This window comes from Lotus japonicus, chromosome 4 (genome assembly GCF_012489685.1).
Source record: "Lotus japonicus ecotype B-129 chromosome 4, LjGifu_v1.2".
Lineage (NCBI taxonomy): Eukaryota > Viridiplantae > Streptophyta > Magnoliopsida > Fabales > Fabaceae > Lotus > Lotus japonicus.
The window spans coordinates 75,608,311-75,628,970 of NC_080044.1; the positions used below are offsets into that span (position 1 = coordinate 75,608,311).

A 20,660-nucleotide genomic window follows, 5' to 3' on the forward strand; every position below is an offset into this window, starting at 1 on the left:
AAAAGTTAAGTAAAACAATTCATTGTTTAAAAACACCAATTAAACCATTCCGATTTCTACAATGAATTAAAAGAGGGAGAAATTATTTTTCCAGCAAATCAATTATTAAGAGTTTTTTTTTATCATCAAAAGTATATATGTATATAATAAATATGGAGTATTAAAACTGTATACATCATCCCTGCTAATTCCAATTCTATACAAGGTTAAAACCCAACCCAGCCACAATCATACTTGCTGCCAGTTCTCACAAGCCCGCACCATCCATATAGAATCACTCAGTACAAAGCAAATCAATTAAGAGTACGGAAGATTTAATCCAATAATCAGGTCCAAAAAAAATCCCTTCCTAGGGAGATCCACGGGTGAATGATAGCTTAGAGGGTGCTTCCATGGTCTTCGAAAACGGAGGTTGGTGGTGGTGTTAGGTGAGGGGGGAGGGGGTGTATTCGGTAGTGGTGGATCTGGGTGGGGGTTTGGGTGGTGATGCTGGTTTTGGGTGGGAGAGGGAGGAGGAGGAAGATGAAGGGAAAATCTGGGTTTTGAAGATGAGAAGATGGAGGGAGGGGTTTCTAAGTTTCTGAGATGAATTTCTGAGTTTTGGGATGGAGATATGGATTTCTAGGTTTTGAAATAATTATGTGGAGAAGATGATTCAATTTGATGGAAGTAATTTTGGAGGGACTAAAATACATATGAAATATCCACATGAAACCATTTTAGATCAAAATAAAATTCAAGGACTAAAGCCTTTGCATTTTTTTTTCAGCTACCAATTTAGATTCATGTGTATAAGTTAGGGGCAAAAACATATTTAATCATAAATAAATTAATAAATAAAATATAAAAAATTCAACCAATTTATCTTAAAATATGATTGGTCCACCTAGATCATAGGTTATTTAACCCAAATTTTAGCATGAGTCATTTAGACACCCCCTAAAAGTAAAAGTAACAATTATTTACTGAGTTGAAAGTACTTTAAAGTTTTCAAGTTAAAAGCAACTCAAATACAAACCATTTAACTTTAACTTTGTCTCACATCCATGTAACATAGACACCAAGCGTGTGGTTCTTGTACTTTTTTGCTATGGGACGTCAGTGGAGACATTTAACACAACTGTATAATCTGTACATTCATGATCTGCTATTGCTATTTTCAGCTCATATCACCTACTCCGACTGTTAGGTGGGGTCAACTTGGTATCCACAAATTCAACCTCACCACTGCCACCATTTACCATACGACTTGACCCAACAAAAAAAAACTTACTACCACCATATCACAACACCATTGAAGGGAGTTGGGTTTGGCACCCCACTTATGGGGCTTGGCACCCCACCTTATCAAATACGGAATTTAAAGTTTCATATTCTACATATTGAATACGGAACTTAAAATTCCGTACTGTATTTAAGTATGCGTGTCACATTTTCAACCATTCATTATATACTAAAATAGATACGGAATTTTATTTTCCGTATTGATATGGAAATTTAAATTCCGTATCTGTTTTAGTGGGGTGCAAAGCCTAAGGGTGGGGCTCCAAACCCAACTCCCACCATTGAAGCATGCAACTCTGAAACATCGGAAGGAAGACAAAGAGAAAGAGACAGATGGAGAAGAAGAGCATAAGGGAGCTGGGAGTGGAGGACTTTGTGAATGCTAGATTATCAGAAGCAGAAGCCAATCAATTACACCTTGTTTTGAAGGATGTCCTCTCCCTCACCATCACCGACAACCCAACTGAAATCTGGCGCCACCTCATCACCCGGAGAGCCCTCAAGCCATCATACCCTCATCCCTTACACCAGCTTCTCTACTACTCTCTCTATCATCACTCTTCTTCTGATAACACTGCTTCCCCTGACCCTCCTCTTTATTGGTTTCCTTCTCTGTAAGTCATGCTTTTAATTCATTCTCCTTATTACTAATTTAAGTGTGTCTAGTGATGTGTGTATTTATTTATACTTCATTTCAACATTTTGATTTTTCAGTGACCAGTCCAGAAGTACTAACCTGGGTCGTCTAATGGAAACTCATGCTTCTAAGCTATTAGGACCTTCCTACAAAGACCCCATTTCCAGTTTTCATCTTTTTCAGAAGTTCTCTGTTCAACACCCTCAGGCAACTACTAGCTCCTTTAACCATCTATCTTCTTTTTTGTAGTTCCATATGATCATGTTCTGTTCTTTGATTTTGACATGTATTGTTTGTTGTATATGCAGGTGTACTGGTCTCTGATTCTCAAGGAGCTTTCACTTTCATTTGTTGAACCTCCGAGGTGCATTTTAGATACTTCTGACCCTTTAAAACATGGGGGAACTTGGCTTCCCGGTTCTGTTTTGAATATTGCAGATTGCTGTTTGCAACCAAGTGAGCACCCTAACAAACAAGATGACAGTGTAGCCATTGTTTGGAGAGATGAAGGTTTTGATGATTCTGAGGTCAATCGTGTCACGCTCAAACAACTTCGACAGCAAGTAATGTATGCTCTCACCTTACCCTTTTGGTTTTGGACCAGAATTATGTAACTTAATATACAGAATCTGAGCTATTGACTTTTTTCTTTAAATTGTAACTTGTGGTGTGTCAGTTAATTCAATCGTTTGAAGAGCTGTGTTTTTTAATTGCATCATTACATTGGATTGGTTTTTGTACTTTTGATTCAGGGTAATTTGTGTATCAGTTTACTATTGTTTCCGCTCTTTTCCTACTTGTATTTCACTATTTTAGTCCTTGGTGCTTCTCATTATTGGATTTACACTTGAAGTAGTTTTCAATCCATAATCTTTTGTCATACTTCCTTTATGGAATTGTTTATTTTCTTCATGTTTTTGCCATATTATTTCCAGGTTGGTAGCAAATGCAATAGATGCCACATTCTCGAAGGGAGATGCAATTGCAATTGACATGCAAATGACTGTCAATGCTGTTATCATATACTTGGCCATTATTCTAGCAGGGTGCATTGTGGTCTCAATAGCTGATAGCTTCGCACCGAAAGAAATTGCAACTCGCCTGCGTGTTTCTAAAGCAAAGGGTATTTTCACACAGGTGATCTTTTAAATTTGGTACTACATGTATAACTTTAATTGTAAAGCTATTATTGATAGGTGTAAAACTATTCAATGTTTGGAATTTTCTTGGTTCTTTTCTGTTACTAAGTTGTGTATATAATAGTGTTCAGTATGTGAAGCAATGCTAAAATTACCAGACTGTTGTTGTGTCTCAGGAAGTTTAATTTTCATTCAACTCTAAATGTCTGTCCTCTGTTTCCTATTTGATAAGATTCAACACACAGTCTATATGGGTGGATCTATGATTCTTGGTTAGCTACTTGACAATACTTATTTATTGTACCTTTGGTCTTAATGAACTTCTAGGCCCAATACCTGTTTGATGAGGTCACTATCTCATCCAACTTGTTGTTTCAATTCATGAAACTGCTGGATCTTGTCTAGGGTTGTTATAAACAATTTAGCTTGTTGTATTTCACTCAGCTTTATTTTATTTTCAGGATTTCATATTAAGAGGTGGCAGGAAGTTCCCTTTGTACAGGTAAAAAAATCTTAGCATTATACTTGTTAGCATTGTTATGTAGATTAATACTGTTCTTTAAGCATGTAAACTACTAAAAAGCTAATTCTGATACTCTTGACAGTCGAGTCATTGAGGCAGCTGCATGTAAAGTTATTGTGGTCCCTGTGATAGGTGATGATGTAGAAGTACAATTAAGAGAGCAAGACTTTTCATGGAAAGGTTTTGTCTCTTCTGGCAGTCAGAAGTCCAGGTAATGTGTACTGCATTGTGCATAGTAGATAATATCTTAATCAAATAAATGATCAATTTTTATAACCGATATGGTAATTGCAAATGATCCCATTGCACAGTTTCTCTTGTGTTTTGTCTCACCTTTAACATTTTAACTCTTGGCAGATCAGATCATTACTCTCCAATCTATCAACCAATCGATTCTGTCATTAATATACTATTCTCATCTGGAACCACAGGTAAATATTCTCCCTTAGAATATATCAGGAAGAGACTACCATTATATTGATTTTTTGGGGTCATATTTTGGCTTTCATCAGGAGATCCAAAAGCTATACCTTGGACTCAACTTGCACCTATAAGAAGTGCTGCTGATGGATGGGCTGCTATTGATGTTCAAGCTGGAGATGTCTATTGCTGGCCTACAAATTTAGGATGGGTGATAGGACCTACTGTATTATATCATTGCTTTCTGACTGGTGCCACTCTTGCTCTGTACCATGGATCTCCTCAAGGCCGTGATTTTGGAAAGTTTGTTCAGGTGTGTCCTCCAAATCAAATATTTCATTCCTTAATATTTTTGCTACATATAAGAAAAATTTATTTTATTTACTACTTTCTTCTATAAAATGGTAACTATTATTGCGGACCTCAATTAGTAGTGACAAGCCAAGTAGGAAAAACTGGTAGTTGCCTTGCTCTTCAAATTTAGCTAAAGGACTTGTTGGGAGAGGACTACCCACTTAATGTGATTTTAGAGCCTCGAGGGGATTAGTCTCATAGCTGCCGAGTGTGGGGATACTTTCAATTCAGAACTCAGAATTTCCATGAAACTACTACTTATTGCATTCTTTACCATTGACCACCAATTTGTAGAATCTAATGTGGAATAATGTTGTTCTTAAGTAGTGTGTTTTCTATGCATAAAAATATTTCAAAACCCAGACACCTTTGCATTAAAAGCAGTTAGGCATTGTTCTGGAAAATAATTTCACCTTGAGATTAGGGTACACTGATAAAGTTGTCTCCCTTCCTCTTGGCCCCGCTCTATGTATCAAGAGGAAGAGGGAAATGGAGGAACCTGTCTGGCTAGAATATCTTAGCGCTTGAATTAACTAATGAATGTCTAACATGTTATCTGAATCAGCCTTAGGTGTAGTCCATTCTAATAAAGTAAAAGAAAGAAAATAAAGACTTTTTATTAGGAAAAATTCTCTGTCAGCATTTCGCTTCGCAACAAAAGGGGGGTGGATATGGTATGGATAGCTCTTCCATCAAACATCAATACAGCAATGAAACGAAACCATTAGTGGACGTTGCATTCTACATCAATACAATTTGATACATCTCACCAAGCACTCTTATCATTTAACTAATTGTTCAGGATGCAGGTGTTACCATTTTGGGAACAGTTCCAAGCTTGGTAAAATCTTGGAAGAGTGCAAAATGTATGGAGGGCTTGGATTGGACAAAGATAAAGTAATATCTCTTAGAAGTGTAGATAATCAAGTTACTACTGAGAAAAGTGAACTAAACTATGGTTATGTGCAGATCATTTTGTTCCAGCGGAGAAACATCTAATGTTGATGATGATCTATGGCTTTCCTCAAAAGCTTTTTACAATCCAATCATTGAATTATGTGGAGGCACTGAGCTTGCTTCTAGCTACATTGCAGGAAGCCCCTTGCAGCCTCAAGCTTTTGGAGCGTGCAGCACAGCATCAATGACAACTGGCTTTGTTATTTTTGATGAAAATGGAGTTCCTTACGTAAGAAAATTTTCTGGATTTTTATATTCTTTAATCATCTGCTTTTATATAAATATGCTGCCTCTAATGACCACATGACATCATGCCAATGCCTCAATGTAATTTTGTTGTTGCAATGGATAATGGACACCATTTACTTATTACATGTTCTCGATTCAGGTGCAGAAAGAATATATTGGTACAATAATGACTAAGTAGAAGCCCAGGTTTCAAAACTAAGGATTAGTTCCTTCAATTCCATATGGTCATCAATTCAATATTTATTTCTGTATGTGTCTAGTTTTTATGCTACCCCTTCTGTTTTTTCTGTAACTTCTAGTCCAGGTTGCGCTCTTCAATTCTTTTGAAAATTCACACGCTTCCAAATCAGATTGTTTGCATTATCTTCAAATTATGTGCAATAAATTTTCATCCTTTCAGCTTCATAATAGCTGACCATCTCTGGGTTTAGACAAATTACTTTTTAGCTTTCTAATTTATCTGATCTCTTTGACCATGTGACAGCCAGACGATAATCCTTGTGTTGGCGAAATGGGCTTACTGCCTCTCTCTCTAGGAGCATCTGATAGATTACTGAATGCTAATCATGAGGAAGTTTACTTTAAGGGAATGCCCATTTATAACGGAAAGGTATCTACTTTAAGTGTTAAATTAATATTCTTAACATTAAATACAGCTAGCTTGAAATGTTAGGTCTTTCATGCGTCAAGAACAACATATTCTCTACGGATCTGCAAGTATTTTGTGGTTACTATATCCTAAAGCGCGTGTTTTCATGCACACTGACTGTATTACACATTAAAGAACCAAACTCACTTGAGCAAAAAATAGTAATATCTTCCATTCTGAACCTCACATGGTATGAGTTAATTCCATGCAAGCTATCTATGTACAGAAGTACTGTATATGAGTAAGATCCACATAAAGGATTTTCAGACAATCCCTTCATAATAATAGTATTTACTTAATTTTTTATTTTAACTATTATTATTATAATGATTATTATTATGATAACTTGCCATATCTATCTTGATATATGTATTATCAGGTTCTTAGAAGACATGGAGATATAATCAAGAGAACTGTTGGCGGCTATATCATTGTACAAGGGAGGGCTGATGACACCATGAATCTTGGTGGAATAAAGGTATTACTGTTACACGGAGAGATCAAAACTATCAACCTGGGAGGTAGCTAGAGAGTATACATAGGATGTGTTAAGAAGAAGAGTATAGAAAAAAAGAAGGAAGGAAATGTGTATTTCATCCTTAGATTCATGATATCTGATCAACATTCCATTTGTAAAGGGTGTATCTAGCTGAAGAAATGCTATAATACATGTCCGTAGTTGGCATGAACTTAGTAAGAATGAAGATACTCTGTAATGGAGCATGGACTCTAGAAATTCTTAAACTTACATGATTATTACTCTTTGACATTCCTGTACTGGCTGTTGTTCTCACTTGTAATTTTCCGTTTCTGATATGCAGACAAGTTCTGTAGAAATTGAGCGCGTCTGTGACAGGGCTGATGAATCCATTCTGGAGACAGCTGCAATCGGCGTCGCAACTGCAAACGGAGGTCCAGAACAACTGGTTATATTTGTAGTTTTAAAGGAAGGTTACAATTCTGATGCAGAAACTCTAAAGATAAAATTCTCTAAAGCCATTCAAACCAACCTTAATCCTTTGTTCAAGGTATGACCCTTAGTTTATCTGAAACAAATTATGAATTGAGTGGTTTAACACTCAACTCTTTTCATTACATCACAGGTAAGCATTGTTAAAATTGTGCCTGAGTTTCCCCGAACATCTTCCAACAAAGTACTGAGGAGGGTAATGAGGGATCAAATGAAGCAAGAGCTATCAGTTCAGAGCAGACTTTAGTGACACCATTGAAATAAGGAAGCATTATTTATATGAGGGATGAAAAAGACGACCAGTGCTTTGAATGGAAAGCATGCAGGTTTTCTCAACAATATAGCATAGATATGAAGTTAACCAAAGCTATGAAAAATAAGAGACCCCAGTTAGGGAGGGGTGTATGAAATAATGAAAATAAATATGTTAGAATTACGACCATTCAATGCTTTGTATTTCAAATTTTGCATATGTGCAGCTGAGTACTCTAATCAAGGTGTGTCCTGAATACTGGATTAAACTTTGAAATGCAAGAGTTTTCTTGTAGCAGGCTGAATCCTTGTTTATCTTTTTGGGTGTTGATCAGGTTTATGGATATTCAAGTTAATATCAAATTTGATATTCAAGTATTCAAATCAAGCGCTAAAACATAAAAAGCATTGACATGATGTAGATTGAAGTATTTAAGGCTATATTTTCATTATCCATCTATATTTCTGAAGAAAAGAAGCCTGAGGGTCAAGATATGAAGATAATATTGAGGGACTCTAAAATGGTCATTGTTTTAGTACCATATTTCTTTCCCTTATATTTTAAATTAGTCTCGTTTTAGTCCTTAACAAGTGATTTTTTATTTTTTTTCTTTTTTTTGGTCAAATAATACTTGTCATTTAGATTTCAATGTAAATTGATGTATATATTTTTTAAACAACTATAAATGATAAATAAGTCATAAACGTTGTTTAGTTAGCATTGATACCACTTTTTTTTTATATGATTTGGTTCACTATTTTATTAGTATCGTCGTATCGAGGATTAAAGTGAAACTATTTAAGCTAATGAAGGACAAAAGTAAAGCCATTTAAAAACAGGTACTAAAATAAAAGATAAAATGTTTTTCAGAGATAATAAAATGAATTACTATTTTCTTCCAATCCACTAAACTTATTTTTCTTTCACATATATATTTATTTTAATAATTACTAAAAGTTAATAATAAATAAAAGTTTTTAATAAGAGCAAGATTTGGAGTTGCAATATCAAAAAAATTCTACTCCCCTTTCATACTACTACATAAGCAATTTTAAAAAATTGGAGCACTCTCATTTCTTGATTTTTCAACTTAGTCATAATTATTTTTAGTAATCTTTCCAACTATACTTTTAATGTATGAAAATGGTTTATCCTTTTTCTTTTTGTTAGGGGATTAACTCTTGGAAAGATTACTAAAAATATTTTCAGATTAATCCCCTAAAATATTAAGAAAAATAGTTCATCCTTTTTCTTTTAGTTAGGAGTTAATCCCCTAAAATATCTTATATGCATGAGTCAACCCAAATGAGATTGGCCCAACAGACACTAGCTTAGGTACCAGAAGTGAAGAGTGAAGAGGAAGAAGGAAAAGCCAAGTGCATACAATACAAGCATTTCTAAATTCAGTGTCTATTCAATTCAATTCAATTTTCCCCACCCAGGAGCTTACTTTGCTTGAGTTATTTTCACTGTTCGAAGCCGCAACTCATCAAAGTAAGCAAAGGTTTTGCTTATAGAAGATTTTGGTTCTTATGTGTTTTGAGCACCAACTGTTTGATAAAAGAACCCAACAAGTGTTTCCATAATCTTCTTATGTATTTCCTCTAACAACGTTGTTTTCCCCTGTGATTTTACTTCCTCAGTGTAACCTCACGAAAATGCTAATCCTCCAAGCTGCTATCTCGCCAAAACGCTTCCCACCTTTTCTTACAACAAAGGTTGATGCTGGTTTCCAAGGTTTTTCTCATTCAGTATCATTGTCTTACTACTCCCCTGTAGTTGTACCTAACCATCACATTGTAAAGTGTTCTGTTTCAACAAAGTCTCATTCAAACCCTGAACCTGAACCTAAACAAAGAGCGGGAACTAAGGGACGTGGAAGGAGAAGTCAGCAACCTACTGAAGATGTGGTGTCCAACAATGATGGTGATAAGGGTTCGGCGGAGGTCTTCCCGACAACCATTCCGAGGAAGCCGAGGCGCGGTCGTAAGAGTGAAGCAATGAAAGTGGAGGATTTTGTACGAGACACTCTTGACCGCACCTTTGCTGCAATTCGGGAACAAAACGCGGATGCTTTGGAGGGTCATGAAACTATATTGAAAGATTCTAAATCTGAAAGTAGCAATGATGATGATGAGAAAGAGGAAGGGGAAGAAGAAGAAGAGGAGGAAGAGGACGATGAGGAGGAGGAAGATGATGGTAAGGGCAGAGGAAAGAAGGTGGTAGTTGAGGAGGAAAGTAAAAGCTGGCCAGTTGATGCAGATGTTGGGTGGGGGATAAGAGCTTCTGAGTATTTTGAGAAGCATCCAATCAAGAACGTTGTAGGAGAAGATGGTGTTGAAATTGACTGGGAAGGGGAGCTTGATGATTGTTGGGTGCAGGAGATTAATTGTTTGGAGTGGGAGAGTATTGCTTTCCATCCCAGCCCATTAATTGTCCTAGTCTTTGAACGCTATAACAGGTAATTTCTTCTGCTATATGGTTTTGTTCATGAAAATGGAAACGAAGGTGTGTTCTGGATGAAATTTTCTGGTGTAAAGAAAGATATAATCACTTGTATTTGTTCAGCTTCAGATATAAATTACTTCTCTGCTCACTTTTAAATGAAGCATGTGAGTGTATCGGACAAATTGCTTGTTGGTTAGTGTTTTTTTCCATAATTGAGGCTCAAAGTGATATGATTTGGCTTTCTGCTATAATGACATGCCTTGAAAACATATTTCACATTGTGATTTTGATTTCGTAAAAAGGAGCTTTCTTTCATTGAAGTGAGAAACTTGATGTATCCATTTAAAATTTTGATTCTTTTATATACAATGATACTCCTTCTTGATATAAAACAAATTCAATTTTTGAAAGTTTTTATGATGAAAACGATTTCCTAAGATGTCAGTCATTCCCAAGAGATAGTTGTCATTGATGCAGAGGCACTTGATAAGTCGAAGTAACACTTAATTTAGTGTAGGAATGCATAAAACTAGTTGTTAGAAAAGAATTTCTGTAACTATTGTTCTAACTATTTTCTTTCTTGTATTCATAATTATGAATGTATGAAATTGCCATGTTACTATATGTATGTTGGCAGGGATTTTAATTATTGTCACTTATTTATAGCTAAGCGCCTTTGGTGTTTGATTTTGTTGTTCGAACAGGGCAACTGATAACTGGAAAAATTTGAAAGAGCTAGAGAAAGCAATAAAGGTGTATTGGAGTGCCAAAGATCGGTTACCTCCCCGGGTATGGTCAATTTTTTTTTCCAAGTTCAAAAACTGCAACTTCATCTGCTACATACTAGAAATTAAAAAATGGTGTTGCTTTTCATCACCACAGACCTTCCTAGCTTCTGGTCACCCACCATTTAGATTTGTATTTACTTATCAATTTATGAAATGTTACAAGTGATAACTGCACCATTTTAGAAGCTGGTATCTCTTGTGTTCTTCATTATCATATAATACAGTTAAATTTCCTATTTATAGGCGGTCAAGATTGATATTAATATCGAGAAGGACTTGGCTTACGCCTTGAAAGTTCGAGAATGTCCTCAAATTTTATTTTTGCGAGGGAACAAGGTCGTATACAGGGAGAAAGGTGGGATTGTTGATCATTCTCTGCACTTTTTTATGCATACCTCAAACATTGTTTTTGTTTGGTTGGTACTTGGTGCCGAAATATGCACATTTTCTTTGTCTAGGTTCTTCTCTCATGTTAATGCACTGTTACTTTGCAGAACTCAGAACTGCAGATGAACTGGTCCAGATGATTGCATTTTTCTATTACAGTGCAAAGAAGCCTGCATGGATAGATGATAAGGCCTTGTATTCACGTTATTAATTGATTCCCAGAACACAGCACTTGTCAACTTGAAGGTTATTGTGTTATTGTGTCTTTGCAATGAAACAAACTAATTCACATCAATTTTAAAAATTTTAAACTTATATAAATGATTAAGTATAGAACAATCTAGTTAGGGCGCACTACAAATTTTAGAATACTTTACTCATCTTCTATGCGTTTGAATACCTAACGTACATTAGTTTGCACTGGAGTCGTTCCTCCAAATCCTTCTAGTGGGAGTGGTTCCATGGCCAGGAGCAATGCCTCTGATGGTTCTTTTTCAATTAAGTCTGTTTATTCACTTTGTGCTTCTGGCAGTGACGTTGAAGTAGATAATAAGTTGCTTTAGAGTGTGTGGAGTTGGAAGGGTCCTCGAAGAATTAAATTTCTCCTGTGGAAAGTTGCAAGTAACATTTTATTTATCAAATGAGCAAAGGTGCAAGACATTTTTCAGTTGATGCTTCTTGTCCTAGGTGTCCTGCTATTAATGAAAGTCTGAAACTGCCATTCATTTTCTAAGAGATTGCCTTTTTACTGCTGAGGTTTGGCTTTCCTTACTCCCTTTATCATTAGCAACTTCTTTTCTAGGGAAAGAGAAACATGGTTTATTAGGAAACTGGCAAACCAAAACCAGTATCAGTTTTCTTTGCCTTGGAGTATTGTTTTTGGTGCTGCTCTAGATGTGCTTTGGAGAGGCAGAAATGAGTCTGTCTGTGACAAAATTGGTAGTCCCCTTCTGTTATCTGTAACAGGATCCATAATTTGATCAGTGATTTAAAATTATCTGCTTTGGATCCAGCTGCTGCATCTTTTGTTCATAGAGCTAGTAAATCTGTTAAGTTGAGATGGATCCAGCCTATGGATTCTTGGACCAAATTCCTTTTCTCCCTCTGGTTATCAATCTGCTTGTGGTGGAGTGTTAAGGAACCAGGAAGGGAACATCTTAGTTGGTTTTTCTGTCATCTTGGGCAACTGCTCTATTCTCCATGCAAAGCTGTGGGGAATCCTTCATGGTATTAAACTTGCATTAGCAAGAGGTTGTCTTGATAAAGGTTGTCTGGACTCTAATCCTAGTCCACCTTTGGTTAGAGAGATTAAGAGCTTATTCAATCACTTCTCACATTTCCATGGGACTCTGATAGTGTGCCTTCCTTCTGTTTAGTGTCATTGTTTGATTCTTATAATACCTTTTATAGAGGGAGTAGTCTTAGTTGTTTACTGGGCTTTTAGCCCCTCGGTTAATAAAATAAAGTTTGGTTAAGTATTGCAAATAATATAAAGGGTTGACTCATGAAAGTTATTTATATATTAGGTGGACCAATGATATGTAAGATAACTGATTATAAATTTTACTATTTTTTACTTAGTGTTTATGAATAATTATATTAATCAACTAGGGTGGAGTTAAATAATCCCATGAACAACTTACACAACTCGATAATAATATAAACATTCATAGGATGATGCTATAGTTTGAAACTTGAAAGTGATTAATTATTACCTCAAGGATTGGTCTAGTAGATAGGGATGGCAGAGAAGCCCGAACCCATGGGCACCCGACCCGACCCGACCCGATTTCTTGGGTGAAAACCCGAGTTAAATGGGTTCGGGTTCGGGTTCGGGTTTTACCCGATCATTTCGGGTTCGGGTTTGGGTTTGGCCAAACCCGCACCCGAACCCTACCCGAACCCGGATCTGTATAAGTGAAACCTAAGTATTCTGCTTGTGCAGTACAATATATGCAGCATCTTGCATATTAATTTAACAGTAACATGACAATTACAATGTTACATTACATAATATAGCTCTCTTCACAGTCTTTTTCAGGTCGGGTTTCCGAGTTCAACTGTTTGTTTGAGGTTGTGTGCGGGTGTGGGTACGGGTCGGGTGAACCCGAAACCCAATGGGTTCGGGTGTGGGTTTAAGTTCACCACCCATTTCGGGTTCGGGTGCGGGTGCGGGTGTGGGTTTTTGATTTCGGGTTTGGGTTTGGGTTTGGCAAAACCCGCACCCTACCCGACCCATTGCCATCCCTACTAGTAGAGCATGATAGAGTCTCGTATCTGACAGGTCGCAGGTTCGAATCTCCGTTAGTTATCTTGAAGTGAGGTAAATGCAACTTTTCTGTAAATGTTTTTTGAATCCATCAGTTTTCTCTGCCTTGGTTTGGAGCACCATCTCCTTACCCTTTTTTTTACAAAAAAGTTGTTATTTTTTTTAAGTTTTCAAATAAAATTTAAAAATTATAACACAATTTGGTACGTGAGAGATAAGCTAAAATTTGTTCCAAAAAATGAGCATGGCAGATGGCATGCTTCATTATTTTAAATTTTTATTAAGATATTGGCATGTTGCAGTTTGCAACTTAAAGCATGGTCTTCTTATTGGCGGTGGCATGTCCAGATACATGGCTAACACATAAGTTAAGTAAAGGCACACATTTCTTTCACCCATTTTCAATCTATTTGTATTGAGTTGAAGTACCCATTGTACTTCTCTTCAATATATTCTTACCTATAAAAAAAATCCCATTTTCAATCTTATTAGCCCCCGTTCAAAAACCAAAATAAAACAAGCCAAGCCATTTGTCATATTTATACACAAAGAAACGAGTGAATAGAAGCTAGCACGGAAGGGGACAAGTATGATGTGATCATCGCCATTCAACGACGAATCCGAAGAGAGGGAATAGTGCTGGGGCTTCCACAAGTTTTATATCCTCTGAAATAACAAACCAACCAACCGTTTCCTCAAGTTGGCACCTCAAATGGAATCACACACCCTCGTATGTCGCACCAACATTAATTGAACACACCAATGTCCAAACCTCAATTGTCCATACTCTAAAATGCCCCTTGAGTGAAATCCATACATCCACCTTAGTTCATAATTCATCACTATATAGAATATGTAGTGTAGGGTGTACATGACACTTTTTTCTAACTTTTTTTTTTCATTAGTTAAAATTCATGTAGATTCCACAAAACTTGGAATATAACCTATATAATTTAGTAAATTCTACATGAATTTTGATAAAATAAGAGACCGTATTAGAAATAGAGTTTCAAAGAGAGTATTGCTATAATTTCTCTTTAGGAGACACTGGATTTTCTTTCTTTTGAAACTGCTCTGATTGAGGTTCTTGCAAATTTTTCATGCAGAAAATTATATATTTTTTATATTTAAATTTTTTAAGTAAAAATCATAGAAAATCTGGTGTCCCGCTATCAAAATTAAATAAGTTGAGTAGGGAAATAAAAAAATATGTTACCACTTTTAGGTTTTAATCATAAAAAATTATTAATCACGATTTGATCATCTTTTTTTTTTGAAAGTAACTGGTGTTTTTTACCCGCGCGTTGCACGGGGAATACATCTATTATATTTGATAGGGTCAATTAATACCTTGATCGTTCAAAATATAATAAACAACGGATGAAATAGAAGAGTATGAAATGATGAGTAAAGTGGACAAAAAGTCTTAAATTAAAACCCTTGTTGCATAGATTGAAGTATTGAACTTCGTACAATTGAATAACTAATAAAAAATTGGTTAATCAAATCTCAAATTATGCAAAACATATTAGGGGATGTGGTTTAATGATGGGTAATAAACAATAGCTGATTTAATCTACAATGAAAAAAAAAGAAAAGATTCTTTATGTACGTGATTATGCGAGTTCTTTTTTTACACAATAAAATAAACTAAGTTTGACCCATATCAACATGAAGTCGTTTCACATTCTTCATGAGCCTAAAGACAATAACACAAATTATAGATATGAAGAATCACCAATAAAGCATTCAGAACACATTTTAATCTTAGAAAAAAAAGAATGTACCGCGAAATTTGTTATTGTATTTGATACATTAATTAATACTTAATGAAGGTACTTTCTTGTTAAAATATATTTCTTCCCGTAGGAGAATTTAACTTCTATAATATTTTGTACAAAAAAATTAAAGTGGACTATATTATTATGTAGTAAAAAATTAACATCAAACTATATTATATTATGTTTTTCTTGTAACAAAAAAAAATTCCGATGAAATCTTATTAACATTTATTTTTATGTAGAAGTATTTTCATGTAAAATATTCTTCCTATATATAAAAGCTTTTAGGTTCTTTCTAATACATTTAGATCCAGCTTCTCCTTACTCTCAGGATGCCTGAAAGTCTTTTCTCAAGTCTATCTGGTGGGCAATATCGATGAAGATGATGACACCCACCATTCCTTGCTTGCTTCAAGGTCGATCTCTTGTATCCTCCTCCTGCCGAAGACTTTAAGAGTAAACCTTGTCATTCCAACTTTCATCGATCGAGTTTCAATGGTTTTTTTTGTTGATCCAGGTGAGAAAGCTTACTAAGGCAATCTCTGCTTTTGTCTATCTCCCAATATAAGAAGCATGTTGCTTTGCTCTTATAGTAGTACTAATGGGCGTACTTTAGAACAAATTTCTAGCGAAGGTCTTGACAGTTTGGAACTGAAAGGTTTGGTTCATTAATAATATCTAGTAGTTTCATCATGCTATTCTGCTTTTGAGCTTGTTGTACTTACCCGAGCATTTCTGCGATAAAAAAATTCAGAATAGTAAAGCAGTCGTAGTATGCTCCCTTTACTTGCTCTAGTGCTCAAGTGATAGTTGAGTGCATACTGTTTGCATCTGAATTATATATAAAAGACTCTTAAAAACAACTACTTAATTCTCCATTACAAAGAATATACATTACATCAGAACCTAATTATTATTTGTCAGTGATATAAGTGTCGAAAATAATAGTATTAATAATTGAAATTTCGAATGGTGTGGATAAGGATTAAAATCCAATCTCATAAGAAAGAAAAATCCTCATTTACATCAAAATCCCTCTCAAATTTCTCTACCTCACTATCACCACCGCTTTTCTTATAAATTATCCACAAACACACTCACAAGTTCCACACAGTACCTAACATCATATGCAAATTTTGCTTTCACTGCAACCAGAGTCTGTTCTTTGACATAAAAAAGCACTTCATAAAGTAAGAAGGTATCATATTTTGAATTTAAATCATTAAAATATTTATTTCTAATTAAAAAATCAAATGAAACTTGCTTCTAAATCAGCAGCAATCCTAGGTGCTATTCCTGATTGTTGTCCAACTTTAACATGAATTAATATTAACTCATGCTAATTCAAATGAAACTTGCTTCCAAATCAGCAGCTTCCAGCCGTATATGCATTCTAAGTAACAGAAAATCAAGAACTCATGAAGTGAGATTGATAGACATGTTAGAGTAGGATAGACTAAAGACCACCAAACATAATAACAATATGTGCAACATCAATCTAGCTATGATAGTGCAAAGATAGCAATCAAATTTGCAGACAGATATGAAAGCCAAAGAATGAATTGAAGCCACTTTTTGGCTATGGCCTTCCAGTTCCAATCAGATCTATTTGTAAGGGGAAACTAATCACATGCTACTAAAGAAGATGAAAGGAAGAAAACCCCTATAGAAATTTTAGACCCATTATATTTGTTGAACGGCTAAAACAACTCTTTGCTTTATGTAGCACTGTTGTTGAAAGTACAATAACCAAATCAAAAACATATGCTGATACTAAATCGTAATGTGATAATTACACACTCATGCAAGCAAGACTTCCAGTCACACTAAAGTTTGATTAATTGAACCATAGTAGAACAATGATTAATTATAAAATCACATATTGTCTTCGAAAAGTGACTTTTAATATATGTAATGATGATAGCTAGATGTAGAATTTATGAACTAAGTCAGTAAAACTATATATGCATCACAGTAGTGCAACACCAAACACACATATTTATCCCTTATCTGGTGAATATATACATATGCATCACAGTAGTGCAACACCAAACACACATCTCTATCTCTTATCTGGTGAATATATACATATAATGGACTGAGAAAAACCTCCATGAGTACTGGTCTCACATGTTTCGTGGCTTACTTGAAATGAGAGCAAGATATGATCTTGAGTCATCAATCATGTTTCATTGTCAGCTAGCTGAGAATCAGAGAGTGTAGTCAGAAAGAGGTATGCACCTCATTGCCGTTCTGTACCTACGGATAAATTCATGTCAAATGTTTCCAGGGAAGCCAAGGAAATCAATTTATTGTTAGAACATTGGTTTAGACGTTTAGCATATTAGAAAGGATAGCACCTGTAACACCCCATTTTCTGTTATTAGGTTATTTATTATTTTATTTTAATTAGTATTATGGTATATGGTAATTAAGTGATTTTGTTAGATAATTAAGTGATTATGTGATATAGATAAATAAGGTTTTAGGGTTTAGTGTGAGTAATTGAGAGTGGGGCCCATTGTATGGCTATTTAAGGGTTAGGAGTGAAATAGAAAGAAAGAAAAGAAAAAAATAAGGATTAGAAGAGAAGCACAAGAAACACGTGAAAGCAGAGAAGGAGAGGAGAAAAGAGGAGAAAACTTAGAACTGATCTACAAGAGGTAAGGGTTTGAAATCATGTTTTATGGATTGGTATGATAGTGGATAATGATAGAAAGCATGATTTAGGAACCCTAGGTTGCAAAAATTTCCAAATTGAAATAGTTAGGGTTTGGTTTTTAGATGATTTTGGGGGTAGATGATAGGCTTGCATGATGCGCAGAAATTTACGTTCTCTTGTACCCTTTTTCGTGCTATGTTAATGGCCGAATTTGAAGAAGTAGTCTTCATAAAAGTTGTAGGTTTTTCTGTTACGAAACTTTTGCCACTGGTTTCACGTCATTCCGACGTCTGTAGCTCGAGTTATGTGTATTTTAGTGAGTATAGGTTAAGCTGTCCAGTTTCTTACGAACTGCGGTTAGTGTACGATTTTTCCTGATTTTTGTACTTTGAATTGTGACTTGAAAATTTATAGAGGTTTACAAAACGTGTATACGGAATCATGATAAAAATATTAGATTTTTCTGAGTATATTTGATAATTTACATCTGTTTAATAGTTCATAAGATGTGTGGTGCGCGCACATGGCGAGTTGCGCAGGAAGATGTCGCAAGATGTCGCGACATGGCGAGTTGCGTAGGGAGATGTCGTGAGATGTCGCGACATGGCGAGTTATTCAGCGACATGGCGAGTTGCGTAGGGAGATGTCGTGAGATGTCGCGACATGGCGAGTTGTGCAGTGAGATGTCGCGAGATGGCGAGCATGAGCATGTCGCGAGTTTTTGGGAAAATTTAGAGAGAAATCCAGTCTTTAGGAAATAGTTGCAGAACCTGTTATATATGAATTATATTTAATTTACATCTATTTTTAATAATCATTATATGATGTTGTTTCTGAATTGATGTTATGTTTGAGATGCTAAGTTGTTGTGATTGCAAGTTGTATAATTGATAACATGTAATATGTGTTTTGTGCAACTGGTGATGAATATGCTAAAATAATTAGGACTTGGAGATGGTCTGAATATGCATATGTTAGTTGAGTTTTGCACAATACACTGCATAGTTGTCAAGAGGCAATGTTTGCTAGTTCTCGTGGAGGCTAGTGACTTGTCCCAAAACTGGAGTGGTTTTGAAGCCTAGAGCGAGGGCTTTATTGGTGGTTATCTGTCTGGAGTGGACGCGGTGATACCGCTAAGGATAACAACTTTGGTACCAAAGGCATTTGCACGGGTCTCACTTGAGTCATATGTGTTATGGTGATATTTTTGGAGAGATTTGATGTGGTGGTAATTAGAGACTATTATATATGTTCTAATTGAGCTATAATTTATGGAGTATTTGCCATAACTGTGAACTTGATTAATTATGTTAAAATTACATAATTTATTATTTGTTAGTGAATGTGAGTAATTTATGTGGAGCATAGATAAGCTTTTACATTATTTATTATTATGCTTATCCATATGATATGAGTTCTTACCCTTCTGTTGGAATGATGTTCTATGCGACATCGCTCAGGTACCGAAGATAGTGGAGCTTCTCGCGAGGGTTAGTTGGAGGAGCTAGTCTTTCATTTACGGTTTAGTTAGGGGAGTCATGCTCTGTTATGTAACACCTGGAAACGTTTAGTTTTGTACCTTGATGTTAAGAGTTACCTATGAACTCTCTTTATGTTAAATTTTGGAGTTGAAATAAATCCGCTGTGCTATGCATATGATGTTGCGACATTAAAGTTGGAAAATTTATATATTTATTACGAGCATGACAGGTGTTTTGATTTATGTTTCTGGAGAATAAGTGTGACACCCTCTGTGTTATGCATTTTACTCTGATTTATGATATATTATAATGCGGGGTTTAGAGGGTGTTACAGCACCAGTTTTAAAAGCCTAACCTCAATAGTATAGCTTGAGCGAACAAAGATAAGCAGTAAAATCTCATCCATGATATGTAGTTCTGTAGTTATAACGGCAAGCACCAACAATAATAATTAATTTCCTCGGTGCAAGAAGCAGGCAAAAAGAAAAAAATTACCAAATAAAAAAGTTGCAAGGAAAAAAATCTACAACTTCTCCTTTCTCTCCCCTCAACTCTTTCACTCCCTCAATCCACTTCACTGACAATGATTAGGTTAATCAAAACATACACAGATCAATGTTTCACCTCCTATAACATAAGACACAAATTTTAGATGCAAAATAAGAAAAACGAATAAAATAGAATCACATACAAAGGAGAATCAGAAAAGATAAAAAAACAAATCAAAATATTGCAAAATTTCATATAGAATATAAAATGGACTCACCATCCATGGCTTCCAAAGAATCTCTTTTGGTGGAATATCTATAAAAAAAAACCTGAAGAAAAGAATTTGAAATTAGCATGGCAAGTGATGAACGAAATTGACCTTGAAGTCAAACATGAGTGAATGAAAGTTAAAGGTAAAGTAAAATAAAATTGAAAAAAACCATAACATATTATGCAAGCAAAGGAAGAAAATAATATGAAACCTCCATCTGCAACCTTCCCAATCAGTCCAAGGCAGCAAATCAGAGGGATGCGATTGCAAGTAGATGACAAAGTGGTTCCGTGGAGAGATGAGACGATTTTGTGGGGGTGGTTCCGTTCAGTGGAGAGATGGGATGAGAATTGCATGGAGGAGATGAATTCCATGGAGGAGATGGTGGAGGTAGGCAGGGTTTTAAGAGAGTTTTTGCTGATGAGATGTATTATTGATTTATATCACAGATTTTATATTAAGATAAAACCATGAAATAAACAACATAAATCCTAATCAAATCTAAAATAAAAAAATGTACTAAATAAATATAGATAAAAACTATCAAAATCTAGCAAATCACAATAAAAACTCATAAAATCCGGAATTAATTAAAAATCCGAAAATTCAATAAAAATACCATAAAAATTAATTAATACTCTAAAAATAA

General features: G+C 35.2%; 2 protein-coding genes across 3 annotated transcripts; both read left to right on the plus strand.

Annotated features, from left to right (window-relative positions):
* Positions 1 to 1,451: 1,451 nt before the first annotated feature.
* LOC130712892 (probable CoA ligase CCL12) lies at positions 1,452 to 7,729 on the plus strand. Its single transcript, XM_057562707.1, has 14 exons — positions 1,452 to 1,898; positions 1,999 to 2,128; positions 2,230 to 2,489; positions 2,857 to 3,058; positions 3,522 to 3,562; positions 3,666 to 3,794; positions 3,941 to 4,014; positions 4,096 to 4,316; positions 5,160 to 5,254; positions 5,327 to 5,543; positions 6,048 to 6,173; positions 6,592 to 6,690; positions 7,034 to 7,240; positions 7,316 to 7,729. Exons 1-14 carry the CDS (start codon positions 1,618 to 1,620, stop codon positions 7,427 to 7,429), a joined length of 2,196 nt encoding a protein of 731 aa, XP_057418690.1. The 5' UTR covers positions 1,452 to 1,617; the 3' UTR covers positions 7,430 to 7,729.
* Positions 7,730 to 8,652: 923 nt separating this feature from the next.
* Positions 8,653 to 11,397, plus strand: LOC130715401 (thioredoxin-like fold domain-containing protein MRL7, chloroplastic). 2 transcript variants are annotated; one of them, XM_057565500.1, is made up of 5 exons: positions 8,726 to 8,929; positions 9,079 to 9,896; positions 10,588 to 10,672; positions 10,915 to 11,026; positions 11,166 to 11,397. In XM_057565500.1, the coding sequence occupies exons 2-5, from the start codon at positions 9,094 to 9,096 to the stop codon at positions 11,267 to 11,269; spliced, it is 1,104 nt and encodes a 367-aa protein (XP_057421483.1). In that variant the 5' UTR covers positions 8,726 to 8,929; positions 9,079 to 9,093; the 3' UTR covers positions 11,270 to 11,397. The 2 variants fall into 2 exon arrangements, with proteins under 2 accessions (XP_057421482.1, XP_057421483.1); XM_057565499.1 differs by having other exon boundaries at positions 8,653 to 9,896.
* Positions 11,398 to 20,660: the final 9,263 nt, after the last annotated feature.

Bases quoted from the DNA above. Each gene is read 5' to 3' on its own strand.
- LOC130712892 (XM_057562707.1), top strand. From the start codon at position 1,618: ATGGAGAAGAAGAGCATAAGGGAGCTGGGAGTGGAGGACTTTGTGAAT. The intron at 6,691-7,033 runs GTATTACTGTTA...TCTGATATGCAG, and splicing joins TGAATCTTGGTGGAATAAAG to ACAAGTTCTGTAGAAATTGA. The intron at 7,241-7,315 runs GTATGACCCTTA...ATTACATCACAG, and splicing joins ACCTTAATCCTTTGTTCAAG to GTAAGCATTGTTAAAATTGT.
- LOC130715401 (XM_057565499.1), top strand. From the start codon at position 9,094: ATGCTAATCCTCCAAGCTGCTATCTCGCCAAAACGCTTCCCACCTTTT. The intron at 9,897-10,587 runs GTAATTTCTTCT...TTGTTCGAACAG, and splicing joins GTCTTTGAACGCTATAACAG to GGCAACTGATAACTGGAAAA. The intron at 11,027-11,165 runs GTGGGATTGTTG...GTTACTTTGCAG, and splicing joins GGTCGTATACAGGGAGAAAG to AACTCAGAACTGCAGATGAA.